Below are 13,299 nucleotides of genomic sequence, written 5' to 3' on the forward strand. Positions count from 1 at the left end.
TATGAAGTTGGCAGGAGTATCATTCAAGGTGGCCCTTTAATCTTTCCATGCTCACTAGTACCAGACTTTAGGACTACTGAGAGTATAGTGCACTCTCCAGGTATCTGCCTTTAAATAGAAGGCACTAATGCAACTATCACAACTAGGCTTAAATTGTAACACAACACAAAACACACATACACACACAGAGAGAGAAAGAGAGAGAGAGAGAGAGAGAGAGAGAGAGAGAGAGCTCTCCTCCTTAATTGTTCAATAACTGGATTATGTTTTGTTCCCCTTTTTCTTACAGCAAAATTAACTTTTGAAATTTTACAACTTCAGAGCTGAATCATTAGTAAGTTTTACAAATATATAGAATGTACTATACCAGAGGGATTATTTCAGTTAAAATCTAACTCTGATTCCAAAGATAAAAGTCTACGTAAAATGTGAGAACATTAACGCTGTTTCTAGGAAATAATAAACCTTTTTTGGCCAAAAATGTGTGAGTTTCTACAAATCACAAAACAAAGCGAGAAGAAATTAAGCATCGTAAGTCTATTAGGCAAATTCTCTGTTTGTTCTGTTAAGCTCTGTGATGCATGTATGAATTATGCTGGATGTGGAAGTCACTGTATCAAATTGCTGATTTTACTGAGTTAGTAGAGCATAAACAAATGTTTTAAAATATTCCCCCCAAATATTTAAAAGTCAAATGTTTGCTGAAGAAATGTTAGGAATGGCAGTGACACTGTCTCTCTAGTGCCCCTCCCCCTTTCCCATGCCGATGTTTTCTTCCACCAATGAACAATGCAAACGTATTTCATTATTATAAATTTTATTAGAATAATAGAAAATAATACATACAGATAACCATAGGATACACACACAGGAATTTAAAGAGTAAAATTTAGCCTTTTCAATATGAAACAGTGTCTTCATCTCATGGAGATATACTAATAGAAATAACGAAACAAGAGAATTGCCGTCTTGCAAAAGAAAAGTACAGGAACAAATTCTAGGAGTCATCAGATATTAAAAAGGTATAGTTCAGTTACATGTACTATAAAGCACAGGGGTTGGAGAAAGTGTTTCCCCCCCACATTTTGACTGGAAATAACAATGGTCATATGAAATCGACTAGTCATTCAGATTTCTAGGTATGTACAATATATACAAGCCCTACAGAGAAACGGGAAAGAAAATCATTCTCCTTTTTACAGAGTGACCATGTCTTAAATGGAATCTCCAAAGAAAGGGTGGTGCATTAAAATGGTGTCAGCATCTGGCTAATTTTTAGTGTTCCTTGTGAGCTACCTCATCGGTGTCTAATTTTGCTACCTTTGGTAATATGAACAAATTCCAGCAAAATATGCAATTGGTAGGCAAGAGGTAAAAAAATTGATTTTGAATGTCTAACACTCAATCTGCTGATTTTCACATTTTTTTTACATATTGCTGTGAAGTCATGTCTTCCACAGTCTTTTGCAAACCACATATTGAGAGTCTGAGTCATCCATATCAAAGCCAGCAGCATCACCATGTTCTATTACAAATTTAACTTGGGAACGAAAAAGCCTGCCTGACTTGATGAGATAGACAGTGGGATTTCATTAAAAAACCATCTCTGCCATCCAGACAGAGAGAGGGCCCCTTAATGGAATCAGGATTTGGAAATGAAGAATTGTGTGCATTTTGTTTCATATTTGGGTTAAGATACAGGTTGTTCCTTGTTTTCTCTACTGGGTTTTATTTTTAAAGCCTGAAAGCTTATTTTCACATGGGAAGGGAATGAGTCCTTAATTAATTTTATTTTAATTTTGAGACAGGAAGAAATGTACTCATTTTCAGTTACTATTTTTTCATATATATATATATACACCAAAAGATAATATCGCTCAGGTTCAATTTCCATCTTTGATTTACACAGATAATCCTACTGAGAGCATGCAATGCCAGCCAGCTTCAAAAACATGCCTGGCTTGCAGGTCACATTAAGAAGTTCATATAAACTTCTGCACAGGAACACTGCACATGGTGGGGAAATCGTGCTTTTCATATCCGCCTCTATGATTTTAACAACTAATTCTTGCTGTAAAAGCAAATAGTAGAAATATTATCAGCTCATGTCCTAGGATGAATAACAGAGATGAGAGGACGAAGTGATCAGCGGAATCTCGCAGACATACAGTAGGACACTGAAGCCAGCGTCACTTGCCCACGCTCAGAGTGGCATTTTCTAACGATACCCTATGGAGTCACAGGCCACTACCTTCCAGCATAATAGCTGCCCAAGTGCATGTTCACTGTGATGGGGTCAAACTGCTAATTTTAAAATGATAGGTGATTTTGTAATAATGGGAAAAGAATATTCGGAATAAATGAGGAGTTTTTTAGTACGGAAAAACTGTGTGTTTGTGTGTTTTTGTGTGTGTCTCTCTGTGTGTACTGTATACGTATTATTCATTTCTACATATCATGTGTTCACTGTGTGTTTTTGTGTGTGTATCTTGCGTTTGTATTACCTCACACATAGGCAGCGCTTAAACTCATAGCGTAAGAATATTTATATCAAAAGTTTGCAGTATGTGAGTTGCAAATTCCTTTGGTTTACCAAGCAAATATTAAGGCATTTTAGATTCCTCTAAAAGGATTTACTGTTTTTATTATATTCATATTTTACCTATAACGGAGTAGAAATTTAAAAACACATAGCTGAAAAAAACATGCATAATCACTGTTTCAGAAAGTACTTTTTTGGGTAACCAATTAAATTTCCAGTAAATACAAAAAACCTATCACCACAAAGCATTTACAATAAAGAACAGCAGGACAGGTATATAACCTGATACAGGGTGTATGTTAGAAATGGCTGATGTAGATCCTCTTGCATCCATACCTGTCAAAGATGATAAACAGCTCGTTAGTATAGGTAATCAGGACACTGTGGAATGAATGTTTCTGTTCTCTCTGGAATCATGCTGAAATCCTGTCTTCAGCTGTGATAATAGTCATGCTACAGTAGCAAGTAGCCTTGCAGATCTTTGAAACTTTGGACTTCAACCCAAGCTTTCCTTGTAACTCAATCAGCATTAGATTTCCCACTCCTGAGATTTAAATGAACATTTGAAAAGGCCAAAGCAATAGGGCTGTGTTGAGACCCTTTAGTGCAGATCTACCTCCTCCTGGTCAAAAGAATTGACTATGCATTCTATCACTATGCCTGGGCCATTTCATTACCTAGCCAGGAGTCCACTCCCCAAGGAAATCTGAGTCTTCTGAAGTCATACTAAGGGGAGGAATAATTATCCCCTAAATAAGATGATGTACTTTTACTTTCCAGAAGTCCCTTAGTGAAAACACTAGCAGACTCCCTATCAGGGAGCATAATGGAGGCTAGCCATGTGAGCTGCTTACTTTTGAGTCCTAATTATTTTTTTTAATGTTTTCTTTGTCTCATGTTTGGATACTGGCCAAGAGCCTAAGCAAACAGTCCCAGACTCTCTGGGCTTTGTTACTCATTCTTTGAGGCTTTAGAGTTCCTTTTCATTGTTGTTGTTGTTTTGTTGTGAATCTGCTTAGTGGCCTCCATTGCAAAAGGCATGACCTTTTCTTCCTCCTCTTCTCCATCTCCCTCCTCCTGGCAGTTGTCAGACTGGCAGTTTGCCCACCCTGTTGATTTTCTCCTAAACTCTAATAAAATGACACCCAAGTGAGGCATTGAGTCCATTTCTATATTCTTTTGTTAATGAGACAAAGCATTCAAGCAGGGAATCTCAGTTTCCATGGTAAAGTTTGAGTATGGAATAATTTGAATATGTTTGTGAACTGTAGGTACTTTAACCTCAAATTTTCTAGCCTCTGAAACCATGAGGAACATGTTTCTGTAGTTTTAAAAAGCCAGATTATGCCACTTTTATAAAAGTAGTTTGAAACAGGTGGTGGTGGTACACACCTTTAATCCTCGCACTCGCAGTGCAGAGACAGACAAATCTTTGAGTTTGAAACCAGCAGGGTCTACAAAATGAGTTTCAGGACAGCCAGGGCTACACAGAGAAGCCTGTTTTAACTCCCAGCTGCCAAAAAATAGTAGTTTGACACTTAGAACAAAAGTAATGCCTGCTCTATCAAAATTAAATTATAATACTTTATATATGCATGTATGCATATAATATATATATATATATATCCTAGGATCACAATTATTTATTATTCCCCTTTATTGCACATGATGGCTGCCAAGAGTACCTATAAGAGATCAATATGTCTAAGTTAGTGAATGCCTCTAATCTGTTCATTTCATATACTTAAACTTTAATTGAAATTGGAAAAACAACTTCATCATTGTGAGAATGATTAGACTTGATTACAAAGAACTGGTGAGATAATTTGATAGTTTAATTAAACAAAGATTCATAGGATAGAAGTTTAGAAAATTGTCCCTATGCAGATATAATTTATGCATACTATGAAGTATCATCTCTGTAAATGAATCGATAGAAACTCCATTTCCACAGACCTCCCTGTGTAATCATCTGACTGCACAAGGTCAGCAACAAGGCACGGTCACGTGTTCTACACTATTCAGTTGTTATTGAATGAGAAAACGAAATAAAAGGAGGAGGACATGACTATTCCTAAGGCATGGAGAAGACAATTTACTGCAGATATGAGGGAGAAAGCAGGCAGAGGGAAGAATTGTCCCCTAACTAAAATCTCTCTTTGCTTCTCTCTAAAGAAGCACAGTGTTTAGTCATATTACCTGTCCCCCACTGTCTATATTGTTATTTTTGCTCTACATCTCACACTCTTGATGATTAAGAAGCACATGATCTGTATTTTGAAAGTTAAAACAATGTGGGCTGAAGAGATGGGCTCAGAAACTAAGAGAACTGCTCTTGGAGAGGACCAGACTTCAGTTCACAGCCTCTATGTTGGGTTGCTCAAAACCTCACAGCTACCTGTAACTCCATCCAGGTGATCTGAATGGCATCCTCTTTTGGCCTACAGAGGCACTTGCAGTCACACACATGCACGCATGTGCACACACACACGCATGCAAGCACACATGCAAACACACACAAGCACGCACATACACACACACGCACACACACATACCCAAACATACATGCGCATGCACACACACATGCACACACACACACACACACACGTGCACATGCACACATACATACACAGGCATACACACATACACACACATATGCATACATACACACACAATTTTTATTATCTTTAAAACAAAGGACTCATAATAAATGTAAATCGATTTCTTTTTTTGGTCTATTCAACAGACTTTATTGAATTGCAACAATTTTTGGGCTAAACTTACCCAGTCTGAAATGACTTTTACAGACTAACTTGCACAGTTAAGTGTGGAATAATTATCTGCCATTTTCTTTGATTGTTGGAGTTGTGTGCTTTAGTCATGATATTTCCAGAGAAAATAAAATTTCCCCTACTTAGTGTCAGTTCCTTCATTTTAAAGATTAAAGACTGTAGCTGCGCTCTTGATTGCCCACTACTGCGGACAAGGTTGGGACCCATACATGGAAAGATGGAGCCATCCTATTTGAGTCACTGAGAAGCACAGGACAAACTAAAACAAGATGGGCTTTACAGTACTTCAGTGAAGGCTGGAGAACTCCAGACAGGATTTAAAAGTAAAAATAAAATCTATTTTGCCTTCTCATTGAGAAAATATGTATGCACAAGTCTGTTTCCCTTAACTCAGAAATGGAAATTTCCAGAGTAGAATAAATTTCTTTGGATTTTCAGAAAAAAAAGTTAGCGTGAAGCTCCTGGGAAATTAAAAAGCTGTATTTTAAAATCCTGTCTCTCTATCCATTACATATAAACATACTATCATCTTTTAAATGTTAATTTTTTTCTATTGAAAGACCTACTATTTTGCCTGCAATTAGAAAGGGACAAATGACTGGGAAAAGGCAGATTTTTCACTATGGTAACCCAGGATGTCCTTGAACTAACTAGCCATGGCTGGTGTGGAGCTCAGGATCCTCTGGGTTGGGATTCCCGAGTCTGGAAATTATTTGCTTGAGCCGCCACACCAGGCAATATTAAGAAGGTGAAAACCTCTGTGTAGCTCAATGCTACCCTTGAAAAGTGCTTAGCATATCTGGGTTTGGGAAGTGCTTAGGGAATTTGGGCTTGGGAAGTTAATCCTAAGGCATATGTAAGGAGAACTCCAAATAAGGAGTTCAAATAATAAATGTTGCCAAATAGTGTTTAATGCCTTTTCTTCTCCCATGTTTTCCTCCCATCCCTACAGCCCATGTCCCATGCAAACCAAAGGCATGCTGGGAAAAATGGAGAGGCAGCACAATAATCACTAAGTCATTATAGAGTTCAGTGATGCTGATGAAAGTGAAGGAGGGAAAGAGTTCAAACAACTTACTGGTGATTCTTGGAATCCTGATCTGCTCACTACTGGTGCCATCCCCTCCATCTGTGGTGGCCTTAACTTCAATAATGTAGTCCTCTTTGACAGGCAGCAGAAGTTCAGCTGAAGTTTTATTTGTGTTCAGTACTTGCACATCATTTTGACTGCTAGTCCTATAGAAAACCTAGAAAATATAAACAAACACACTTTTTATACAGTCAGCTTTTATGTCCTTTCCAAAATTTATTGCTCCAAAATGACTTTATGTCTTTACAACCCTAGAATATAAAATGAACTACAAGCTAAGTTTTTCAGACTTAAACATGGGTAAACACTGTAGAATCATCATGTTCTCAAAACTGAGGGGGTTGAGTGAATACTGAATGTTTGTCATGGAAAACCTTAGTTAGGTTGGCAATTGATGAGTGATACAGGTTAGATACACAGAGAGATTATGGGACATGTGAAAGGAGACCTTTGCTCCAGAGTCTGATTGAAGCCTAGATCCCCAGCCCTGAAGCAAAATTTTTGAACCATTTACATTTGTTATAAAGGATGACCACATAAGGCTAACATTCTGTTTCTGATAAATAATTTGTATAAAATAACAACGAACCAGACCTAACGCAGAAGGTATAACACCTTGGATAGGGCCTCAACATTGTAAATGGCCCCAATCTTGGGTAGAGCTTCATCCTTTTTAGCAGTTATTCTCTGAGAATCTTAAACAAAACTGCTATCTTTGTATAAAGCAAATAGATCCTATTTTCTAGAATTCTTGTGAGCTAGACTCTACCTTACCACTGCAATCCTGTCAGTTGCCTCTCAGGAAACCCCCAACAATCTCATTGATGCTTCCCAATAATATCTTATTTATTATTATAAAAACAAATTGAACATGACCCTCCCTTGAGGAAATGGTAGTTACACTTAGGTATGTCTTACTTTTTGTTAAGAACCCCACACTAGTCCTCTAGGGCCTGTCTTATCTTCCTCCTGGGCGCCTTTCATTCTTTTAACTCTAAAGATTAATAACACTATCTAACATATCATTCTTAAACCCAACTATGCTTCATTAACTGGATATAACGGAAATCCTTTCCTGGGTTTAAGCTATGAGTATGGAAATCTGTGACAACATCTATGGAAATCTGTGCCAACAGCATCTATGGAAGTCTAGGGAACTATTTGGCCTGCTAAGGATAACACTAGGAAGCCATACCTCCTACCTCTGCTCTCCCAAAATGTTTATAGCAAGGAGAGATAGAACAAACAGAGCCAGGTGGAATATCTCTTTTATTGAGGGAGGCAGGAAATCATGGGCAACACTTATAGCCGTTTTGAAGATAGTATTTGGTCAGCATTGAGAGTAAGTAGTACAAGTTATAACCATCATGTTTGAATTCCATATAAGCAAAATTATCCCACATGACAATATTTAACAAATCAGATATTTTGAGGAATTTTTTTTTAAAGCTTGACAGTTATGTGAAAATTAGATTTAAAAAGTATCATTAACATTTAAAATTTTTCCTTTCCACTTAGCCTTCCTTGGAGCATGTTTGCGCAAGCGAGAAATGTAAAATAGTTTAAACAACTACTGACCTTGTAGCCTGTTACCTGTGATTCATTCTCCATCGCTTTCACTTGCTCCCAATTCAGTACCACTTTAGTGTCTGTAGCATTCCAAATGACATTTCCTGGAGGCTGACTGGGAGCTTGAAATGCAAAAGGAGAAGTTAAACCTGATTTAGGCACAAAATAATATTTCAGATAAACCAGACAATTGAATATTCTAGGACGCTCATGGAAGGAGAGGACTCTCCTTGTCAACACATGGGGCAGAGATGGAATGTGGGGAAAAAAAAAAAAACTAAGGAGTTTTAAAATATTTCCTTATCAAAAATTACTGTGTTTAAGTTAAGAGAAAATTGGCCATGCCATACCACAACACACCACACCACAACACACCACACCATACCATGCCATACCAAAACATGTGGATAGTAGAAGAAAAGCAATTCCTCTATCTACCACTAGAGGGCTGCTTGTTGCTGAGTCAGGCAGGGCAGGCATGGGACTTGTTTTGATCCTTACTGGAGGCTGAGAGAGATTGCCAAAAGAGCAGATTAAAGTCACAGGAAATGAAGTGTGGATGATTTTTAAGCCAGTCTCCTTATATGATGAGATGGGCAAAACGAGAGGCAATAAAAATAATCAGGATTGCTCAGATTCATTTTCATGAAGCTACAGCTACACACATGAAAAATCGCTGTAGAGAGTCCATATTTTAAAGTCTTCATTTTCCAAGTTTAAATCATTTTTTTTGAGAAAAATAATGCAAAAGGCTAAACAAGTTAACGAGAACTGCATTATAAAATTAATGAAATTCTTTGAGTTTTATAGACTTGAATTTACAGTTAGCTTCTTACAAGACCACAAGATAGGAAAATTGCACTGACAAGGGGGAGCTAGTACATGCGGGTTTGTATGTATGTGTGGGATGTTTGATGGCATGCTAAGCGTCAGGTTCCCATAATTTAAAAAAGAACAGAAGGGATACGAAGGATCCCGTTTCTTTTCAATGACAAAGCAGACATAGTACTACTCATTTGTCAACAGCATCACAATTATCTACAATAGTACTGAAATAGTTCACCCTTGTAGATTGAAACATAAGATACTATTTGGATAACTGGATTTGCAATGGGAAAATGATCTAAAAGTGTGCCACTCCATATAATTTTCTGAACATTATCATTGACTCATGCCATGAGGGAAATATAGCTAGATTTAAAGATGTTAAAGGCTCTTAGATACATTATGGGATAAATAACCTCACAAGATGCTCTTGCCTGCACATTTTTCCTTTAGTTTATTGTGCCCCTACTAATATATTTGACATAACTTTAAATGTTTTGTGCATGTATACTGGCAATGAGTTTAAGTTAGCTAAGACTGAGCTGCAAGACTGTGATAACAAGATCAATGACAGCTACTTAGGTTTGAAATATTAATCTGTGTGTTCTGATTGCTCTATCCAGATGTAATGAGTGAATTCAGAACATCATCCCAAAGTCTGTTACCTATGTGGCTGACAGCAGTATATAAAAGGGCAGGTTTGATTTGATGCAATTCAGATAACACTTCAGCATGGATTGTTCTATCAACATGTGTGTGCTGACAGGTTATAAGAAGTTCCAGTCATTTGGGATGCATTAGCTACCCCAACAGCAGCTTCAGAGAAGAAATGACTATAACTAGGAGTTTGCCTTCAATGAATCGCAAAACATGTGAGTTAAATTAATTCAGCCTGATAGGAATACTTTTTGAAATGACAAAGAGGAAGGAAGGAAGGAAGGAAGGAAGGAAGGAAGGAAGGAAGGAAGGAAGGAAGAAAGAGAGAAAGAAAAACTATGGAAAAGTAAATTAAGGAGTATGGGAGTTTTAATTTTTATTTTTTTACCCTCAATATGATCACTCTTTCTGATTCATTTCACTCTTGTCTGATTTGGTCATTTAAAAAAATTAAAAACGTACATTTTTATTTATGTATATGTTTATGTCTATTTGTTTTTATTTTTGACTATGTGTATATAGATAACATCTATACAGATGCCCACAGAAGCCAGAAGTCATTGAATCCCTTGAGATGGATTTACAGGGTGTTGTAAACTATTCAACCCTTGTAGGTGCTAAGAAGCAAACTCGCATCCTCTGGAAGAGCAGCCTCTCTAGCCCCATTTTTACTTTTTTAAAATACTAAAATAAATAAAAACATAATTTCTAGCTTCATTCCAAACAATGATAGTTATTCAATAGCCAGGTTGCTATGCTAGTCACATATTTGTGTACACTTTAACATGAAGGTTGAAATGTTTAAAAGGTTGAAAATGTTACCCATAAGCTCTCTTGCTACCACTGGCGACAGCGACACTGTCTGGGAAATTCTTAACCAAAGAACCATTCTTCTAGCCTCTAAACTTTCAAATCAGTGCTTAGTAACTGCCTGTGATGTCTTAGGCAATATAGAATGTACTTTGATATGAGTTACTTAATCTTCAGTATGCTGCACAGTAGTGGTCCTTATTTCTGTCATCAGCCCAAGCCATGGAGCTTATAAAGAGTATAACCTGTGCTCATAACATCTCTCTCTTCACAGCAGTCCAAGGGTGATGCAAACTCCTTACAGCTTTCCATCCATGGTGGAGGGATAAACAAAACATGTCAATGAAAGAGATATTCCTCACCTTGAAAGCAACCAGGAATCCACCATAAGCTAGAACGTGGATAAAGCTTAATTGAGGCTACTAGTTAGGCTAAGTGAAATAACCAGTCCTGCAAATATAGTAAGGTGCCTGCTGCACACAACTTGCAGAAGAGTGAAATTCAGGGACAGAAAGAATTCTGATGATGGTTCACATAGCAGTGCACATTAAGTTGGTACTATTTGACTGTACACTCAAAGCCTGTACACTCAAAGCCTAATGTGGCACAGAATCAAACAATGAAGGGAGAAAGATTCTGTGCCTTCAAATGCCCACGATGTGGCTTTGAATTTCTATACACTGCCACTTACTGAAGCCACATTAGGCTTTGAGTGTACATGACTGACAGTGTACCTTGTAGCACTTCTAACTTCATGCTTGATACTTTTCCCCAACTGAAAGTACAATCTGCAACAGCCTGACACAGGCTAGATCTACTGGACTTAACACGACAGGTAGTCTATATTTTAAAATTACTTGTCAGGCTTGAAACCTACAGGCTTTTTCTCTTCATCAAATAAACTACTACTTTGATAGTATGATATGGTAGGAAAACACTAGACAAAATATAATTCATTTTATTTAAAGGTATATTTAATTGGATTTATAGCACAACATGAAGCAACAGGTCTAAAAATTCCTGAAATAATCTAAGTATCATACAATAACATAGCACTATTCCAAGAGGATTTTTTGTTGGGGTCTATCATTAAACATCCATCATGATGCTTTCTGTGTTTGGTTTTCTAACATCTTTCTAACATCAGCCTTATTAGAGATCCCAGTTGTTCTATAGATGTCTGTCTGCAAGAGGCAATGACAGTGATATGCATATGCCAGGGTGAAGCCAGGGCATAAGACACATTTATCAATGAGAAGACAGCTAAAGAAGTAGTGGCCTGTTGTCAAGGTGAGATATTAGACATACATGGTGCTCTGGCTTTATTCTTGGAAGAGCAATGAAACACCCTCACAGAAAAGCAATGGGGTCAGAAAGGGCTGATTTTCAGCTCACAGTTTCAGGCTACAGTTCATCATTATGGGGAAGTTGAGGCAGAAACTTGAAGCAAGTGACTACATCACACCCGCAGCCAATAGGAGAGAGAAATGAATGCAGGCATGCCTTCCACTCAGCTAGCTCTCTCTACTCTTGTACCATTTAGGAGCCAGTGCTAGAGAAAGGCACTACTCACTTTCAGGCTGAATATTTTCTATCAAAAACATAATCAGGACATGCCCCTCCTATCCCTCAACTGGAGCTGTTCACAGGCCAACCTGATATAGACATTCCATTAAGATTCTTTCCCAAGGTCATTCTAAACTGTGTCAACTGAGGATTAAAACCAGCCATCACAGGTTCTTTTTTTTTCTTTTTTAAAAATATTTATTTATTTATTATGTATACAATATTCTGTCTGTGTGTATGCCTGCAGTCCAGAAGAGGGCACCAGACCCCATTACAGACGGTTGTGAGCCACCATGTGGTTGCTGGGAGTTTAACTCAGGACCTTTGGAAGAGCAGGCAATGCTCTTAACCTCTGAGCCATTTCTCCAGCCCCCGTATATTTCTTTTTATACTGTTTTTGCTTGATTTTGACATTGTTTTGCTTCATTTCTTATTTTTGCATTCTTTTGGAGATGAGGGCAGGTCTTGCTCAAACTCTTCCTGACTTGTCCTTTCAAGTGCTGGGGTCATAGGCATCACAGGTTCTTATATAATATAATATACAGGCCACTAAGCTTACAGCACAGGAGAAAACATCTGTAGAGTGGAAATCCAGGAAGCACATCCCATGAGGTACTTATGATGGTTTTTCTGGGCTATGGGATTATAACTGGCTCTTACTGTCTACTCCATGATTTTGTTCTGCAAATTTTCTACAATGAGTGGATGTCACTGGTAGGATACAGTATAGAGGCTGCGGACATAGGGGATAGTGTTGTGTGAAGTTTTCAAGGATGACATTTCCATAGTGGTCACAGCAATGCTGGCATTTCCTTTGGAAATATGGAATTTTAAGAGCTCATGGTTGCTATGGTCAACTATACCGAACTCAGTATGTTTTTTCACTCTTTTTCTTGGCCACCTGAGGATAACAAGATGATTTTCCTGCAAGTGAATGTTAGCGCCAGTACCTGAAAAGAATATTTTTGCTCTTAGCTGTTGCTTGAGAAGATCACTGCCATTTTAATTTTAATTAATCACCATTTTAATTTAATTAGGCTGGTTAAACAAGTGGCATTGTGAGAAAATGAAAATCTGAGGCCATTTTCTATCTAGTACTGAGATACATGTTGGCTCAATCACTGAAACTATTACAAATGGACCAAATGCATCATACCATGGGAATCTTTTCATATTTATTTAGGTTTTTTTTTTTTTGGTAGATGGGTTTTCTCTATGTAGCCCTGGCCATTCTGGAACTGTTCTGTAGACTGGACTGACCACAAACTCAGAGATTTGCCTTCCATAGAGTACTGGAGCTACCACATCTGGCCTGCGATGGGTTCAAGGGCCTTGTACTTTTTCTCCTGCTTGCTCACTGAGCACTTTCCCCTCTGAGTCATTCCCCAGTCCAGAAAAAGTTGCAGATTCCGGGTAAAATCAGAAGCCAATTAATTCCAAACTTAGTG

The 13,299-nt window shown here is 37.7% G+C and overlaps 1 protein-coding gene across 2 annotated transcripts in view; it reads right to left on the reverse strand.

Annotated features, from left to right (window-relative positions):
• Positions 1 to 839: 839 nt before the first annotated feature.
• Cntn3 (contactin 3) overlaps positions 840 to 13,299 on the reverse strand; it is a 374,705-nt gene continuing 362,245 nt past the window's right edge. For both annotated transcript variants that reach the window (XM_026788227.1, XM_026788228.1), the window contains 3 exons: positions 8,003 to 8,115; positions 6,413 to 6,581; positions 840 to 2,878 (listed from right to left, as the gene is read on the reverse strand). In XM_026788227.1, coding sequence (XP_026644028.1) covers positions 2,778 to 2,878; positions 6,413 to 6,581; positions 8,003 to 8,115 — 383 coding nt within the window. In that variant the 3' untranslated portion in view covers positions 840 to 2,777. The remainder of the gene's footprint in view (positions 2,879 to 6,412; positions 6,582 to 8,002; positions 8,116 to 13,299) is intronic.

Source organism: Microtus ochrogaster, unplaced genomic scaffold, assembly GCF_000317375.1.
Source record: "Microtus ochrogaster isolate Prairie Vole_2 unplaced genomic scaffold, MicOch1.0 UNK1, whole genome shotgun sequence".
NCBI lineage: Eukaryota > Metazoa > Chordata > Mammalia > Rodentia > Cricetidae > Microtus > Microtus ochrogaster.